Source organism: Xiphophorus couchianus, chromosome 20 (genome assembly GCF_001444195.1).
Source record: "Xiphophorus couchianus chromosome 20, X_couchianus-1.0, whole genome shotgun sequence".
NCBI classification, from domain to species: domain Eukaryota; kingdom Metazoa; phylum Chordata; class Actinopteri; order Cyprinodontiformes; family Poeciliidae; genus Xiphophorus; species Xiphophorus couchianus.
Window position 1 is genome coordinate 24,169,228 of NC_040247.1, and position 18,083 is coordinate 24,187,310.

The 18,083-nt window shown below is 39.3% G+C and overlaps 1 protein-coding gene across 3 annotated transcripts in view; it reads right to left on the bottom strand.

Annotated features, from left to right (window-relative positions):
- Positions 1-372: 372 nt before the first annotated feature.
- The window catches only part of ndrg3a (ndrg family member 3a), a 51,127-nt gene continuing 33,416 nt past the window's right edge, over positions 373-18,083 (bottom strand). For 2 of the 3 annotated variants that reach the window (XM_028002586.1, XM_028002588.1), the window contains 14 exons: positions 14,455-14,560; positions 14,186-14,306; positions 12,859-12,921; positions 12,710-12,770; positions 10,597-10,683; positions 9,343-9,399; positions 7,484-7,587; positions 7,232-7,297; positions 7,092-7,143; positions 6,966-7,013; positions 6,838-6,873; positions 6,418-6,469; positions 3,372-3,410; positions 373-1,709 (listed from right to left, as the gene is read on the bottom strand). In XM_028002586.1, the coding sequence (XP_027858387.1) occupies positions 1,528-1,709; positions 3,372-3,410; positions 6,418-6,469; positions 6,838-6,873; positions 6,966-7,013; positions 7,092-7,143; positions 7,232-7,297; positions 7,484-7,587; positions 9,343-9,399; positions 10,597-10,683; positions 12,710-12,770; positions 12,859-12,921; positions 14,186-14,306; positions 14,455-14,560 (1,074 nt within the window). In that variant the 3' untranslated portion in view covers positions 373-1,527. The remainder of the gene's footprint in view (positions 1,710-3,371; positions 3,411-6,417; positions 6,470-6,837; positions 6,874-6,965; positions 7,014-7,091; positions 7,144-7,231; positions 7,298-7,483; positions 7,588-9,342; positions 9,400-10,596; positions 10,684-12,709; positions 12,771-12,858; positions 12,922-14,185; positions 14,307-14,454; positions 14,561-18,083) is intronic. The other variant, XM_028002587.1, reaches the window with a different exon arrangement.

The window sequence follows — 18,083 nt, forward strand, 5'->3', positions numbered from 1 at the left end:
TGCACACTGCATCAAGATCTTGATGCACTGCAAGATCTTGTATCCTTCTCCTGACTGCTACCTTTAAACAACAAGATTCCTTTAATGCACAGGTGTCAAACTCCAGTCCTCGAGGGCCGCAGACCTGCAGTTTTTAGATGTGCCACAGGTACAAACCACTGGAATGAAATGGCTTAATGACCTCCTCCTTGTGTAGATCAGTTCTCCCAGCCTTGCTAATGACCTAATTATTCTATTCAGGTGTGGTGCAGCAGAGGCACATCTAAAAGATGCAAGACACCGGCCCTTGAGGACTGGAGTTTGACAATCCTGCTTTAATGCTTTGTAATCTGGCTTTAAAGGCTAGATTAACAAAATGTCTGGTTTGTTTTTCAGTTCGCCCATTTTTCTCGCAGAAAGTTTGTGCACTTCTTCAGTCTTTTCAAAGTTTTCCAGCTCCAGATTTTTAAGAGGAGAACAATATAAAAAGCATTTAAATTTGCTACTCTCTGATGTAATTTATTACAGTTATTAATAATGGCTTGTGATGGTATTCTATATTCTACAGCAGAGACAAAGTAAGCTGAAATGTAGCTAAATTTAATGTTTTCAAATGTCTCCGTCTCATACATCTGACTGGGTTAAGTTGCAAGAAAAAAAAAAAAGATCTTGCTAAGTTTTAAGGAATTTACCAAATTGAAATAATTTTGCTAATTGTAACATAAAACAAGAATTAATTTCAGAAAGTAAGAAAAAAGCGTCTTGTTTTATTATGCTTAAATATCCAGTTTCAACTTTAAATGATGCTTTCCAAATTCAGACTTTTAATCAGACGCTATAGATTGCGCTTTCTTTCAAAAAAGGTGACGTTTTAATATCAAGAACTTTAGATGAAAAGAAACACGTTCCAAACCTTGAAAACACGCAAATGAAACTCGAGCCTTTTCAAGCACACCTGTTTTCAGTTTTATCGCACCACATAAAAACATCCCATCCAGGAAAGACCTTTAAAATGATTCATCGTGGCCTCATTTTTCACATCCCAAACCTGCGTCCTGACAAGAATCTGCGCATGTTTTTGTCCCTCGCTTCCTTCTGTGACTCCTCTGCATTGCAGCAGGTTTACAAAGAGAAACACAATTTGCTGAAAATCCATGTAAGAACTTAAAAAAAAAAAAATAATACAATGAAATAAAAGAAGCTCTAGTGAACAGAGAATTTCTACAATGAAGGTCTGAAGAGGTTTAAAACAAAAACAAAAAATAAATACAAGGTTAGACAGCTGACTCAAACATTTAAATATACAACATCTGAATGTTCTCATTGTTTATGTTAGTATGTTGACTTTGACAGTATATATGTATAACATATCCTCTAATATGCATCTGTTAATATATATTTTTTTATTAGCTCCTCCTTTTCTAATCACACACTCACACACTCCCTCTGGCGTCGAGTAGCTTGGGAGCAGGATGAGAGAGAAAAGAGAGGGAGGAGGGGAGTGGCGTATAAATTACTGTGGGAGTGCACACGCAGGTGGGGTGGGGTTTAACAGGACACCTCCATGGTCTGGGGCGCCACCTGGCTGTCCAGCGCCCCGGCGGCGGCGGCGGCGTTGCCCTCCAGCAGGCTGCTGATGTTGTTGCGGCTGCGGCTGCTCTCCATGGAGGTGATGCTGGAGGAGGAGGTGGTGCGCGAGCGAGCCAGGCGAGTCATTCCTGCTGACGGCACTGAAACAGGGAGGAGGAGGGAGGAGGATAAAAAAAAAAAAAACAATAGATGTTAATATTCTACTCTCACACACACACACTCACATCAACACAGAGACCAGAGTGAAGCAGGGATCCAGAAACAACTGAAAAACAGAAAAAGAAAAGTGCTTACCATGCAAGCAATTCTCAGATAAAACGACTAATCAGGCTAAAATTAAATAAAGGCGTGTGACTGAGAACTGCTGAACGTGTCCACTGAAGGGGGGGGGGGGGGGGGGGGGGGGGGAAGAAATAAAACGACACAAGCAATGCGGCACAACAGAGCACAGCATTTTGCAGCGGTTCATGCAGTATTTGGACGCCGGAGCGAGGACATGCTAACGGGAAGCGCCGGGCTCCGACAGGCAGAAGAAGAAGAATGTAATACAGAAGCTTCTGAAAATGCTGCTGGAAAACGTCTAGCAGAGCTCTGTGGGGAGCTTTCTGCACACATTCACATTCAGAATGGAGGGGGTGGGGTGTCAAACTCATTTTCATTTTGGGGCCACATCAAGATAATGAATGTCCCAAAGGGCCGTTTGGGCCGGAATGTATTACTAAAACCCATTAAACTGTTAAAGAGGCAGTATTATGTGCTTTTTAGGCACAAAGTGACATTTTACAGCACAATCAAGTAACTATGTTACCTTCAGTTACTATCAAAATGCTACATATACCAAATATGACTTAAAAGAAATTTGACTTTGTAATTTAACACCTTAAAATTGGGCCTTTGTCTCTTTAAGAAACTCCTACTTTTTTCTGAAACTCCACCTTCAGGAAGTCGTCACAACATGGCTCCTTTATAAACCCTTTAACAACATTTTTACCAGTGGTTCACTGAGAAATAGCTCCCATATCATTAGACGTGACGTTACGCTTATGCAGGTGTTTGCTAATTGCTGCTGGCTAGTCTGAAGGAGCTGAAGGAACTCAAAAAAAGTTGATTTTACAAAAATACTGCCCCTTTAAAAATATTAATAAATATCCTTGTATGAATTCAATAAGCACTTCTTAAAAAGTAAATAATATGGAACATCTTTTCACTCTGGTCAGTCCCTCCAGGATTTCATGACTGCAAAAAAATAAATTAAATTACAAAACCAACCAAAATTTGAGGGGCTAATTTAGAAATATTGGCATGAAATGTTGAGCTTATATTTCAGTAAATGTGACTTTTTTGCTACTCTCCATACTAATCATAAACTATAATTTAACATCAGTTAAGGCTGAGGCAGCAGTGTAGTAGACGTAAGACATACTGCCACCTGCAGGTGGGAGTTAGCATCACTTTAACCCATTGTTTATCAACCACTGTGGAAGAGTTGCAATAAACTCACAATTATGGAGTGGCACGAAAAAGTGCGAAGATCTGTTGATTTTGCGACTGCGAAAAACTTGAGGGACTGATTGATGCAGTTCGGCCGTATAGAGATAAAAACTGTTGCTTTGATTGATGAAACAATATTTAAGCAAACAACTGCTAATTATATGTGTCCCCCTGCAGTCCAGAGGGACACACAAGTAGCTAAGGCGGGCCGGATTTGGTCCCTGGGCCTTGAGTTTGACATACGTATGCGCCGCAGAAGCATTTTGGTTCAAAGCGCCCCCTGGTGGAGGAGCTGCTGAAGAGTCCAGTACCTGATTCGTTGCTCAGGTGACTGAGGAGAACGTAGGGAACTGAGGGCAATAGTAGAAGAAGAAAAGACAAGAGAAAAAGGAGAAGAGGAGTGAAATGGTGCATCTTTTTGTTTATAGACGAGGCTTGGCAGTGGCTGAGGACAAACAGCAGCTGCCTGGCAACAAGAGGTAAGAAATCACAGTATGTATGCACACATCGAGGGCTGCTTCCTGCCGTCTCTGGCCGTTTCCTGTTGCATTTCACGCTGCCCCGAGGTGTTAATGAGGGGGAAACACACTGAGGTGCCAAAGTTTTATTTTGCACACATTCGCCCTTTTTTTAATCTGCTCTAATCCCGCGGTGACATTTACTCGATAGGTGGCCTGGATGGCCTTTAAAGCGACGCCGCCACGCCAGCTCCTCCCACGGCGAAGAGTTTGAGAGCAGCAGAGACCAAAAGAGAAGTGACATTAAAGAGATTCACTCATACGGCACCTTGCAAAAAAGTGTTTTCACTTTTTGTCACGTAACATCAAACTGCAGAGGGTTTAATGTGGCAGGCTGACAGGAAAAGAAAAGAAAAGACAAAGAGTTGCATAGCAAGTGGAAAGAAAAATTATTAACGTTTTGCTTTTATACGAGCAAAAAAATAATCGGAAAAGTGTGGTTCGGATTTATTTTCATTCGGATTTTATTTGCACGTTATTGTGCATTTAAAATGAAGCAACCCAAAAAATACCTAGAGGCAAATTACCTGCCGTGAAGCTTTGATTAATTATGCTTCACTGTTGAGCACAGTGTGTAATGCCCTTATTTCTGCTGATGAGTTGCTAACAAAGGCTAAATGCTGTTAGCATAACATTTGACAATAATAATTGTAATTTTTTTCCAGGGTTTTCAGGTGAAGCAGATAGAAGGAAAACAGCAGGAAGCTGTAGCTGACGCTTAACGAGTGTAGCTTTATAGACGAACCAGAAAATAAATTCCCTACCAAATGTATGCAATATGTACAAAACTGCAATATGTACAAAGCTGACATACGTGTTTCTGTGTGACAAAGATCCCATCACTCATATGGATGCTAAAGCTATAAAAAGGCAATGCCAAGTGAGTGTTCAGTGATTAAATTGACTAAAAATGAAACTACAAACTGGAGTATACACGTAAAACACACACAAAATTAAGTTTTTCAATATGTAGCTTTTTAATGTTATTACATTGAATATAATTTCAGATTTTTGTGGAATTTTGACATAAACCTGTATTATTGTTAGAGGTTCATCTTCTAAGAAACAGGAAAGTAATTGTTGGAGATGCACAAATATGAAAATTTGGGCTGATATCTACAGCTGATATTGATACTTCTTTTTAATTTGATTACACAATTAATCATGAGAATAATAGATGGATTACTTGATTACTAAAATAGTCAACGGGACGATTATTCGTCAAGCACTCCACAAAATGAGTCTTTATGGAGAAGTAGCACGAAGAAAGTCTTCTTGGTCTCTGACCAAAAGGGAACTATGTGCTAAAAACTGACATGTGGCAAAAAACATTGACCACCACTCATCTCCACACCACAGTGAAACGTGGTGGTGGCAGAGTCATTCAGAGCTAAATCCAGGATAATTCTTGAAGATAAACCTATTTGAGTCTGCAAAAGGCTTGAGAAAGGGGGCGGAGCTTCACCTTCCAGCTGGACAACAAACTCCAGAGCTGCAGGCGGATGCCGAAGCTCAGAGCGTGTTCATATTCTGGAACAGCTCGCTCAAAGACACTTTCCATCCAATCAGACTGAAACATTTTTTTGCAGAGAGGAATGGTGTAGGTGTGCACTGAGCAAAATGTGGTTCTGCAAAGCGTTGAATCAGGGAGGCTGAGTATAAATTTGTTTAATCATTTTTTATCTTATTTGCAAAAAATATGATAAAAAAAGTATAATTTTCTCTGCACTTCCCAGTTATGCAATACTAGCCTCTGGACTTGTTAAAGATCCACACATTTCCATTTATTTACTTTATATTTAGCTCATATTTAAAGTACTTGTAGTTTAAATATTAATTTCACACTTGTGTTATAAATATCACAAATTGTTGCTAATATTTAACTGGAGTAGTTTGTCAACAAATAAGCAATTTCCCCCTGGGGATCAATAAAGTATATTATTATTCTCTTGATGACCCTTGTTGATCTTTTACATGAAATCTAAAAAAAAATAAAAAATACAGTGTGGTTTGTTGTTGTAACGTGACAAAATGTAAAAATGTTCACTCTCATCACTAATTTTGCAGGCCACTGCAGACAGATGCCATCTGTGTGAGAAAGGAAGGCAGAACTTTATAGACCGAGTCATCCGCCCGGAGGTCACACTCTCAATCTTTTTCTTTTTTCTCAAAACTACAAACAAAACAACCAGAAAGCCTGTTTTACTATGACTCTCCCTCAAAAGAGAGCGCATCAGTAAACAGTTGAGAATTAAAAGGGAGAGAGAGAGAGAAAAAAAAAAGCACACCAAGAACAATAAAAAAGGGGTCATTTTCAACACCCACTCTGTGCCGAGCAGGAAGCAAATTGCTGTTCAGCACATCTGAGTGTGATTTCAGACACAAACCTCACCTACTGAGAGCTGAGAGTGGCACACGCTGCAAAGAGCACAGAGGAAATGATATTAGCACCAACAGAACCCCCTGCAGGCCGCTCCGTCCGGGATGGGGGCGCAGAGAGCGTGCCTCTTTTCATGCTCTCCTGGACAAAACCCAACCCACTCCACCAAAACCAGGGTTGTTTAGCAACAGGCAGCAATGAGAGGGAGAGAGAAAAACACACACAAAAAAACAAAAAACAACCCCCACCAAGTTCAGGAGTCTTTTGTAATTGCGCTCATGTCAACAGGAAGCCGAAGAAGTAAACACAGGCGAACCTGAACCACAAGAACGTCATCGAAAAGCAGCTAGAAAGTGACCACAGAGTCAACTGGTTCAAACCCGAGTCACTATATATATTCATATATTTAGATGTTTTTCAAAGACCTTTGACACATTAAAATGACAGCTGTTTACTTACTGTATCCCATGCCCTGAACAAAGTACTTGAACGCCTCAGCGAGCTTCCCGGGCTGCAGAGAGAAAGTCAAGTTTTATCTCTAAAGCCGATTAGAGCAACAAGGCAGTTCAAAAGGTTCGACATCATAAAAACGTAACACAGTAATGATGAAACAAGCAGCGAACGTTACATTTTGTCAGATGCTACTATTAAAATCATCAGTACACAAATATGCTGATTAATGTTCCAGTTATTATGAATCAAAGGCAAGTCTAAACAGGTGAGTTTTGATTTGAAGGCAGTCAGTGTTTCTGCAGTTCTAAAGTTTTCTGAAAGTTTATTCCAGATTTGTGTTGCGTAGAAGCTGAATGTTGCTTCAGCTTAAAAAAAAAAGTGATATGTTGAATTTCTAAAAAGTAAAAAACAAAAAAATTAACTAACCTGCACAACTTGTGGCAAGCCTCCACAGTCAGCCATCTAAAGAATCAATATCAGTTTTATTAAAACACGAATTTCAAAGCTAAAATTGATTTGAGTTTTACCGATTCGAAATAGCAAACGCTCTTCACCTTTAGCAGTGTGGTCTTGATGGGATTCAACCTGGAATTGCACTCCACCTGAAACGCATAGACGTTGATAACAAAGAAGAAGCAGCAAATTATTTAAATGATGATTTCTGATGAACTTTGACCTACCACAGCCTCGACAGCAGGTGACGTGTCTCCAACCACCAGCAGGGCGGGGCACCTGGTGTGGATGAACAGAAAAACATCTAAGGTCATGCTGCGCTCTGATGCAAAACACCGATCAGCGCCGCCTCAGTCTCAACACCCACGTTAGTGTGTTCACCGTATCCTCGTTCAACCCCACGATGGGCCTCTCGATCTCAAGGTCTCTGCGGCTGCAGACAAAGTAACGGCGCGTTAAGAGAAGATGAAGCCATGATTTGTGTTGACTTCAACTGTGGGGTTAGATTGGCCTTATTGGGATTAATTTTAAGTTTTAACCAGAAATAAAAAAAATAATTAAAGAACCGAAGAAGGAGAAAAAGCAAAACAATGTGCAGCTTTCACGTCTTTGAGCTTACTACTGGTAGGAGCCACAGAACAGGGCCAGGTTGTCCTGGTTGATGTCCTGGGCGATGTGGAGGCGGTAGGTCTGGATCAGCTCCTGGTTTTCTGTCAGCTCATCCTGGTGGACAGAAAATACTTCAACAAATTCTAGTAAAGACAAACACATTTTAAGAGTCCAGTAATTGTACTTCTTTCTCGTTTTGCCACACTTGGCATGATGTTGTCACTGCTATGTTTCACCATGGGGTGTGCAGGGTGACCCATTAAGGGTTTTACATGTGCATTTTGAAGCATAGCATTGTAAATAGGTTTATGGAAATGGCAACATTTGAAAAAGCTCCATCAATTTCACAAAGATATTTTTACTTTTTTCTGGAAAAGTGTTAATGCGCCGAAGGGGAGACGGAAACACATTTGCTGAACAAGTTCTGACATAGTCAACGTTCCCATCCTACTGGTGCTTTGTCAGAGGCATGAAACAAAACGAAAACTTGCAAAGTTCTCGCTCCATTTTTTCTTAGACTTGTGTGATCCATGCTAGTTTGTAATCTCCACTTCCTGTTTAGTGCAACCATGTGTTTATTACACCTGACGAGATTACGCTTTGCATAGCCTGGTTGATTCGCTCCAAACCTGGAGACGGAAATGAGCCTAATTTGCGTTTTGTTTTGTGGAACATTTTAGAGGTTTGCTCAAAATTCACTAAACAATTGGATGGAAACATAGCTGCGGTTAATTTTTAGCCAAAACCTGGACTTTTACATGTAGGTCAAAACAAATAACCTTCTCCCACATGTTTTCTAGTAGCAAACAGCTAACAGTACTTCTTTAAGCTTTCTACTGCCTCTCTTCCACCCATGCCAGGTCTATAGAAAGTGTGACTGAACTACTACAAAGTCTTCATAGGTCTCTCACACTGCTGCGCACACACTTCATATCACTTGGACAACATGAACATGCATCAAGAACAAGCTGCAAAAACATCATGAAGTCCTTGCACCCATGGTATATAGAACTAATTTGTCTGCTCTTATGGAGGATGTATAAGTCCCAACAGTTGTCTATAGGGGGCACTGATTACAGTTTTCAGGTCCGTCGTTGATCTTTAAAAGGCCTAACTTCCCAATTCCAATTTTGGTCGATAATGTTTTTGTTTGTTTGTTTGAAAAGCGACTAAATATAGCGACAAAGTTGCTAAGTTGGCAACAGTGGGTGACTATTGTTGACAATAAACAATAAACCTCTCCCAAGGCAGAGGAAAAGGGAACAATGGCTGACTTTTAGACCTATGCAGAGGAAGATAAGATCGGTAAAACTGAGGAAATCAGGGCTAATTTTTCAGTTCATACCTACTTGTCTAGTCTATAGAGTCTGTGGATCTCTGCAGCTTCGCTTTTCAGATGGGTAAAATACTGTACAACCTTGTGTAATTTTTATTCAGCTTCACAATTCTGCTTTAGTTGCATATGACGTCAAACACAAAAAAACAACGTTTCAAATTTCTGTGCTTGTAATGTGACCTCGTGTGTTGAAAGGATCAAGGAATAATCCATTTCATACACAACAACGTACAGAAAGTCAAAAGCGCAGTGGATGTGAATACATTTTACATGATTGATTCACTCCAACAGCTGCATATGTTTGCACAGTGGGGTCATTTATAGCACTATTAGATGACTGTTTGCTTTAAGCTGGTCATGATCGGCCTCTCTGCATATTAAAGATGTTATTAGCAAACGTCTGCTAGCCGTTAACAGTTAGACAAACCTCTGGCTTTTCCAGAGAAGTTGAGTAGTTTACTACAGACGCCAACACAGCGTCAGTAATGAACGAGGGGAAAATAAAAAGAAAGAGAGTCGCAGTGAGTACTCACAGTGCTGAAGTGGTGAGCCATGACGATGTCCACCAAGTTACTGGTCCATCCAGACAGCTACACACACACAGCCAGCAGAGACAATGTAACACATTTGTCATCATTTTGTTAGTGTGTGCTTTTCATTTTCTTAGGGAACTGATTTTTGTACTTGAAGAGCAAATTCAGGTAACATTTAGCTTGTGCAACAATAATAAAAAGAATAAATGGCATAATCAGAGTGTTGCTAAGTTATTACTTAAATAAACATTATTGAACAAGAAACGCTGTCTACTGTGCGTTTTAGAAATGAACATAGAGCAGCTTAATATATCTTAAGCTGCACTATGTTACATCAACATGAGGTCTGGCAGAAAAACAACTATCTGATTGTATCAGCGCTTTCTGATAAAACTTACGATGTGTATTTTTAACCACCGCTCATCTAATAAAACTGAGTCAGCTCTGCCTGTGCAGATCTTATATTGTACACTTATTACATTAGTTAAAAGCCGAAAGCTTGTCTGGGGGTTTTTCAACTGTTTTAGGGTCATTTTGAGGAGCTCAATCCAAAAGTCACACTGGTTTTGCTCAATCAGGTCAACTTTCTGAACTATGGAGCAACATGAGCATCAAAATGCACGACTTGTTCTCACGTCTGGATCCTGAGAATCTGGATCAATGAATGTACAGCAGGAGGAGAGACTCCATCAGGACAGAAAAGAGACGGAGAATTTTACGCAAAGACGACGAAATGTTTGATTTACATGTAATTTACCCTCATAAATGTTTGTTATTCAATTTACAGAAATACAAGTTTGTAACATTTAATTAATAAGCTCTGTCGGAAAACAATTTTTTTCTCCTAAAATCATTTTCGGATGAGAAACATTAACAGAAATGAACGGATAAAGTCACAAAAATGTCATGAATTTAGTCAGGAGATCGGATTTCTCTAAATCAAATAAGAATAAAAACCTGATTGAGAAAAATTGATGTAATTTTTAGATGCTAAATAGTCCTAAATCAGTTGAAAAAACAGACAACTTCAAAGAATATTTTGTTGTAACCCAGTGTTGTTGTTCCACCATTTTTGTTGATAGGATGCTCTTCCTCTAGCAATAACTTAAAAGTCGTCTGAATCGCAGTATGACAACGGTAAAATAAATATATATTTTTGTGTAGTTCGTCAGTTTATTTTTCCATTCTGGTCGCTTCTGATGGCATATTTCTCATTCATGTTTTCTCATTCAAACTGTCAGTTGGAACACTGACCTTCGAAGCGGCCCAATCAATCCAGCCTTCAGCGCACGGGTCAACGTTGATCAGAACCAGTCCTTCTACGAGGCTGGGGTTGTTCAGCTGGAAAGCAAGCAATAAACGCGAACGTAATGCAGTAGGCCAGCTATGTTTTAGAGACAGATTTTTAATGAGTTTTAAAAAGAAACAACTTTCCACCATGTTTTGTAATAATAATAAAAAACGACACAAAAAGAGTCTTTGGGGCCACATCCGTCTAAGAACAAAAACATAACATGGATGATGACAGCAAAGCACCTATATCTGTTCCTGTAAATTTTATTATTTCTATAAAATATAAAAACATACAAGGGAAACATTTTTAAATGATTGTGTGGCCATGAACTTTCTTTAAAAAAAAAACACTAAAAAGAAAGTGAACAAAAACAAAGAAGCAGGTTTTCTTCTACTCTGATAAACATAGGGGCAGTGAATGGAAGCAGCGGAAAGTCTCAGTTTTTCTCTTTACTACAAATACTTTTCACTCCGGGAATTATAAAACAATTGAAGACTTGATTTTAAAGGAAGCAACAGCAAACAGGAAGTTAAGGGGACCAGCCCACCACACAGTTTATGCTGTGGCAAGGACACACAGTTCTAGCTGTGCGTCAGCCAGCAGGCCACTGAGGTCAGAGGTGATGTTCTTTGTGGACATAAACTGTTTAAGATAAGAAAATGATGTAATTTTTATTTTGCATGCATCTACTGTTACTCTGGGGATGACATGATAAATAACAGGCTATGGATTTCTAATGCATGTTTACCTGCACTAACAGCTGCAGTCATAACAAAATGTTTCCTACAGACCAATAAATGAGAGAGCAGCTGACTGTATCTTAGTATTTTATCTTCAGCTCCATCCACTAGGTGTGTGGTATTAGCTTGAATTGACTTGTTGAAAAACAACATGTGAGAAAAACTAATTGCTGATGTATGTATGAAGCTAAACTCTCTCAAATAAGATGGGGACTGAAAAGCTCTCTTTACTTTTTCCTCCTCACTGAACAAATCGTTGTCTTATAAACAGGCTGGAGAAGTTGCTATCTCTAATTTTATCTTGGGTGGCAATTAATAATTCATACAATAAATCATCACTCTTCACTACCTTTGTCTGCGCTTTCGGCTGGTTGCCTTTTTCCTTCATGCTTTTCTAAACATTACTCAGTTTTAGAAGTTGAAAGGACTATCACCATCATCAGCTAAAAGCTCAAAAATAGTTTAAGAAAACATTTTTTGGAAGCTATAACTACTAATTGTTTCTTTTTCAAATAGGTGTTGGGTTACAGATTGGGGAAAATAAATATGTTTTTAAAGCTGTTAATGAAGGCAGGAGAAATGTTGATAGGATGCTCTTCCTCTAGAAGAAAATAGCAAAACATAAGAATTTTATGCTCATATGAAGACACTGATAAAACTTATAAAAAAATAAAGCACATCTGTCGGTTCAAATGAAGCTGAGATATGATTCAACAGAGAGTGCTGGGACTCTAAATGCAGGCGAGTGGCTTTAAAATTGCCTGAAGGCAGACAGAGGCTGTCTGGGGAAACACAGAATTGATCTTGTTTAATATCGAGTGGATTCTGCAGATGCTGCGTTTGGCCAAACTATGAATGCGGTGCACCGTGAGTCGCTCTGCCCATCTTGGGTAAAAAGACTCTCTTTCCGGCCTGTTAAAGCCAAACATATTTCACAATCAATGTTTCCACTTGAGTTTTAAACAGGAGCAGACTGTCCTTGGAGAGACCGTTGCTACTTTTCCATCTCTGCACCTCCCTACATTACCAGCCTCGCATTTCATTATTAATCTGTCAGTACTTCCTCTCTTTTCCAGAGCTTTCTGCTAGATTGTGGTTATTTTAGCTTCGTTAAGCAAGCGCAGAAACAAGGCGCATGAAAAAGGAGGGAATCTTAAAGGTGATTCATCACGGGGTGACCGGTACCACAACAGGAACCCGATGTCTTGTGTGGGTTTGATAAGAGGATTTCATGTTACAAGCTGTGTGGTCGAAAACCGTCTGTGGGAGAGTGTTGGGAGGGTTCTTTGTTGCACACAAAGATAAATAAAAAGCACCAATGTGGAGGACTCACTGCAAAGCGGGTGAGGACGTAAGCTCCAGCTCCTACACCGATGCCGATCACACTGTTGACCCTACAGAGACAAACAGATACTGTAGCGATTCAGACAAAAAAAAAACCCAACAAAACATTAACCAGCAAACAGCAGGAAAAATGCTCACTTCAGCTGAGTCATCACAGAGGGCAGCATTTCAGCCAGCTCGTCCATGGTGGGGTAATGGTATCTGTAGACAGGTGAGAGGTCATGTAATTTATAGTAGGGATGCACGACATATCAGCACTAACATCAGTATTAACCACTCGGTATAGCTGCATCCATATTCCTATGACATACTGGCACTAATATTGACATCGGCCACACAACATTAATATCAGTAATTAATACCAGTATTGGCAGTATGATATATCAACACTAACATTGCATCAGACAAAAACATATAAGCACTAACATTGATATCTGATACACAATATATCAATATTAATATCAGTATTGGCTGTATGATATTTCGGCACCAACATCGTATCGGACAAAAATATATCTGTCCAATAAATAAAACTGGGCCGATATTAACAGCTAATATGTTTTTCTGTTTCGTTGCTGTTTGTTTCTGGAGGGCAAGTGGAGGAGGTTGGTCATGTGGTATAAGTTTGGTCATGTGACATTGATAGAAGAAGAAAAGTTATGTCAATGAAGTGATTTTAAGTGTCAAAATGGTAGTACTGTATATATATATTTTATATATATATATATGTATATATAAAATAACAGTAAATATTGAGTATCACCCATAATGGCAAGATTTATTATTGGATATCGATATCGGAACAAATCTTTATATCAATGCATCCCTAATTTATACTATCATGTAAAACTGTTTGTGCACTGACAATCTTTACATCATTTTTTCAGACTCAAACCTCAGCAGATTGTATTTAGATTTTGACTGAAGGGCCAACACAAAGTGGTGAATAACTGAGAAGTGGAAGGAGAATTATATATTGTTTTCAATTGGTCATTCTCACACATGCACATCTAAAGCATTCCACTGCAGCTCAGGCTGTACGCTTAGAACAAATTTGAACAGGAGGTAATTATTTGCCCTGGATTATGTTTAGTGGCATTAGAGTATGGGATATATTTGTATATAGGTTTTTCTTTTTGAAAATCCACAAATACTTGTTTCTATTTTGCAGCTGTGCACCACTTTGTGCAAGTCCATCATATAAAACCATAATTAAATACACTGAACATCATGGCTGTAATGTGACAATATTTTTAAAAGGTTCGTGGAATACAAGCAGTTTCTAAAGCCTCTTCATTTTCTCATCTTTCAGTTCATCAGAGAAAATGAGATCATTATAGATTTATACGTTTAGGAAGTTCGATTTGAAAAACAAAGGACTGGTGAAAATGTTTCCATTAGCAAATGAACCTGCTGCGTCAGGACCAGCTCTAAAATGAATGTGTTAAAGGAGAGTGCCACTCACCCACTAGGGAAGGGAGGCGCGCCCTCCTGCTGGCCGGGCGCGTCCACATGGACCACAGCAAAGTGCTGGGTGATCTCCTGCATGTCCTCATAGTTGAACAGGGTGTTGAAGCAGGACTTGTCTAAAAAAAAAAAAAAAAAAAAAAGAAGGAAAAAAAATTGGAGACAACTGACAAATAAGAAAAAAAAACCCCAAAAACACTAACACTAAACCGTGCCATCCATCCTGGAGGGTGGGACATGGGTGAACATATTTTTTGGCTAACTCACGGTTGAGTCCGATGTCGTGATAGGTGAGGATGACGGGCCTGTTGCCCTTGGGAACGCCTCGCATCGTCACATGGAGAACTCCGTGAGGAGTTTCAATGTCATGTTCCTGCAACCGAGGAGAGGGAAAAAATGAGCTTAGGATGAAAGGTGCAATGCCATAAGGAGGGTAGAAAGGCAGATTTTCCCTTCACATTTAATAAAACAATTCTAGTTTTCTTTTACCAACAAGCTAGGTTACAACAGAAACCTCTCAGATGAACATGAGCAGCAAAAGAAGGTATATAATGTTTCCTGAGAAAGAAACTACTAATAAATAACAGCTGGGTTGTTTCCTTAATCCAAATGGTGGATTTACTTTGGTGGGAGAGTTGTCTAAAAACTGAGAACCAGCAAGTTGGGTTAGAGAGGAGACTAAAAAGTGCCACTTTGAATGAGATATCACTCAACCTCTTCTGCAAGATAGCATAAGCAATGGTAAGGAGGTACAATGATGCTGAATAACAATGTTCATTTCAGCGGCTTATGTTAAGAACATAACATAATTTGTGTAACTTTTCGTCACGTAAGGAAACCAATTTGTTCATTTTAGCTAGATTTAGCCAATTAGCTGCTAATTTATTAGCACAAGCTGGTGCTAGCCAGGCTAGCATTAGCTTGTCAAATGTCTGACCAGAGAGTCAGACATTTAATATGGACACGGTAAGGATGTGTAATTATTTATATTACAAGTTTTCTTGCCGTTTATTAGTTGTGTTACTCTAATTTAAATGAGTTTTACCAAAAATGCACTAAATTTAATCAAGAGATTTAAATGCAAACTGAAGTAAAAAGACAACAACAATATAACAAAAGAAAAAGTAATTTATTTTGACCCAAATATTAATACTTTAGTACTTTAAATTATTACTCATTGGCCATATTGAGGGTAGAAATGAGCCGCTTTAACTATGTTTTTGGTTAAACACTTCAACCATTAGGTCAAGCCAAGGCTAAACTAAACTATTCAAGTAGAAATTTAAATGTAGTAACACCGGGTTAATTACTACATGCTATTTGTTGCTTAATGTTTTGCAGTCCTCAAATTGTTGACAGGTAATTTCTAACACATTTGTTGTATTAGAGTGTCCACAAGGACACTTTAAAGTTTATAAATTGGATATGCAAAGCATGTGTCTTTTCAGTCCTGAGCCCTTGAAGAAACAAAGCAGTGAATAAAGGCAGGCTGCAAAACCCTTTTCATTTGGTTAAAAAAGGAAAGAGAAAAAGCAGCATTACCGTTCAGGACTCTGAATTCGCTTTCACCCGGATGACTCTGCAAAAATTTCAGCATGGTGTGCTTTGGGCCAATGGGTTTGCAAAGAGAAGCATAATGAAATTCAGAAAGCACTTCCCAGCATTTTTTAAAATATTATTTCTTCATCGTTAACCGGAAAGCCCCATGTTTGTATCAAACGATTAAAAAAAGTGACGAAAATGTGGAATTTGCACAGCAACAAACAATCGAAGCATTGACTGTGTTGATGCAATTCAGAGAGAGGCGACAGGAGAAGGGGGGGAAAAAAGCCACTTTCCAGGCCAACCTTGTGATTCACAAACTCATCATATTCCAACAAGCAGATTTCTCAAGGTCAGCATGATGCAGCGCTGCAAACAACGCTCTGCATGATGCGGCTCCATATCTGTGAGGGCGTGTGAGCCGCACAGAGCAGCGGAAGGGGCCGCCGCCCCGGTCTCCAGGCCCGCTGGTCATCAATAATGGAGAGAGAAAGCCGGAGCGAATGAGAAATCCACATTAAGGACAACAGATCGAACGTCGGCCCTGCTTCTCCGTGAACTCCCAGCAGCATTTGGCGAAGCGCATGTGTAGTAAACACTTCAGATTAGATGGAGGCTAATCCTGAGGTCGCTGTAATCGTTCGGATCCGCTGAGTACAACGGACACAGCAACACAAGAAGAGGAGGAGGAGTTGATCCTGTCGGTGCCGTTTTCCTGAACCCCACAGGTCCAGGCAAACATTAAAAATGTACCGCAGTATCAGAAATGAGTAGGGCTGAAACGATTAATCGGATTCATCGCAATGAATTGATTGTTGAAATAATCGTCAACTAATTAGTAATCGATTAATTGCTAACTGGAGAATACAAACTATAAAAAAGGCCACTAGCTGAAAGAAGAACATATTAAGAACAGCAATTCAGCCAGAACTGTGAAAAAAACAAATAAATAAATACACATTTTGCATTTAAAATAATAATAAAAATCACTTTGTAAATATGTTCAACCCAAAACACCTCAGGTGTTATAGCTAAGTTAGCTAAAACCTTAGCTACTTTTAGCTTTTCCACCCAATTATTAATTGGTTAATCAAACGATAAACCAATTGATCATTGGTTTATTTTTACTGATGAAAAGTTAAGTAGAAAGTGCTGAGATTTTCAGAATATTTAAACTATTTTTTAAGCTGCAGATGCATCCTTTGATTCAAGTCAAGCATACACTAAAGGAATGCTGTTGTTGCGTTTTTTTTTAAGAACAATGAAGTACTTGTTTACTTGCATATTTCAGTAAACTTCTAATAGTTTAAAAAAAAAAAAGACTTAAGTGGGTAAATGAAAAGTCTTTTATTTGATTAATCGATAAACCGTCAGAATAATTGATTACAAAAGTAACCATTGGCTTCGGCCCTAGAAATGAGTGGCAAATGAACCGAGATTGATATTGAACTCTCATGGCGGGACCAAATAAACCCTGATGGAGGAACTCCTGCCTTTGTGTGGAGCCTTCGCTCAAGGTAAAGCAGAAAAACAACCAGCTGTAGATGGAAAGACCGTCTCAACAACCGTGCTGCTGCAGATTTTCATTTCCAGACAAGGACAGAGTCAAGGACAAGTCCAGAAATATACTTTGCTCAAACGCCTGTCTTCTTCTGTGCGTGTGTGTGTGTGTGCCAGAGAGAGCAGGCACATGCATCCCCACCGCTGACATGAAATGAAAAGGTCCATGGAAGGAAGCGGGGTGACGATGGGTTAGACGGATCAAGGGACAGACTGGACGTAGACGGAGGGGAAGTAGAGCGTGAAAGTCGTGGCAGAGAGACAAGACAAGAGGCTGGCTGAGGGAGAGTGCCTTAAAACAGAAAGGCCTGCATCGCTTTAATTTCTCATGTCTGTTCCAGCTCTAATGTAGAAGGGGAATGAAGGAGGAAAGGAGAGGAAGAGATTTCTGTCGGGCTAAAAGTGTTATTGATTCACTCTTCAAATCTCTCGTCACGCTTTTAAACATATTAACATGAGTGCTTGGATAAGTTCTTAGTAGAGACGGACCAATCAGCGTTGACCAGGTTGATTTTCTTTGTAATAGGAAGGTTTTTTTTATCCTAATAGCAGTGGCTGCTGCAATTTTCTGGATCTACTGTGTGTGAGCTTTCATCCAGCTTTTTCCAGGCTGACAAAGATTTTAAATTTGTTTTGATTATGACCAATTCAGATGTTGTTTTCCTTGAGCAATTGCACAAAAAGAAAAACAAATGTGTTGCAGGCTCCTTAACAGAGGTAACCATTTCTAATCAAATAGAAAATAAAAAAATTACATGACAATCCTGGTTTGTGAATTAGTGTATAGGCACAAA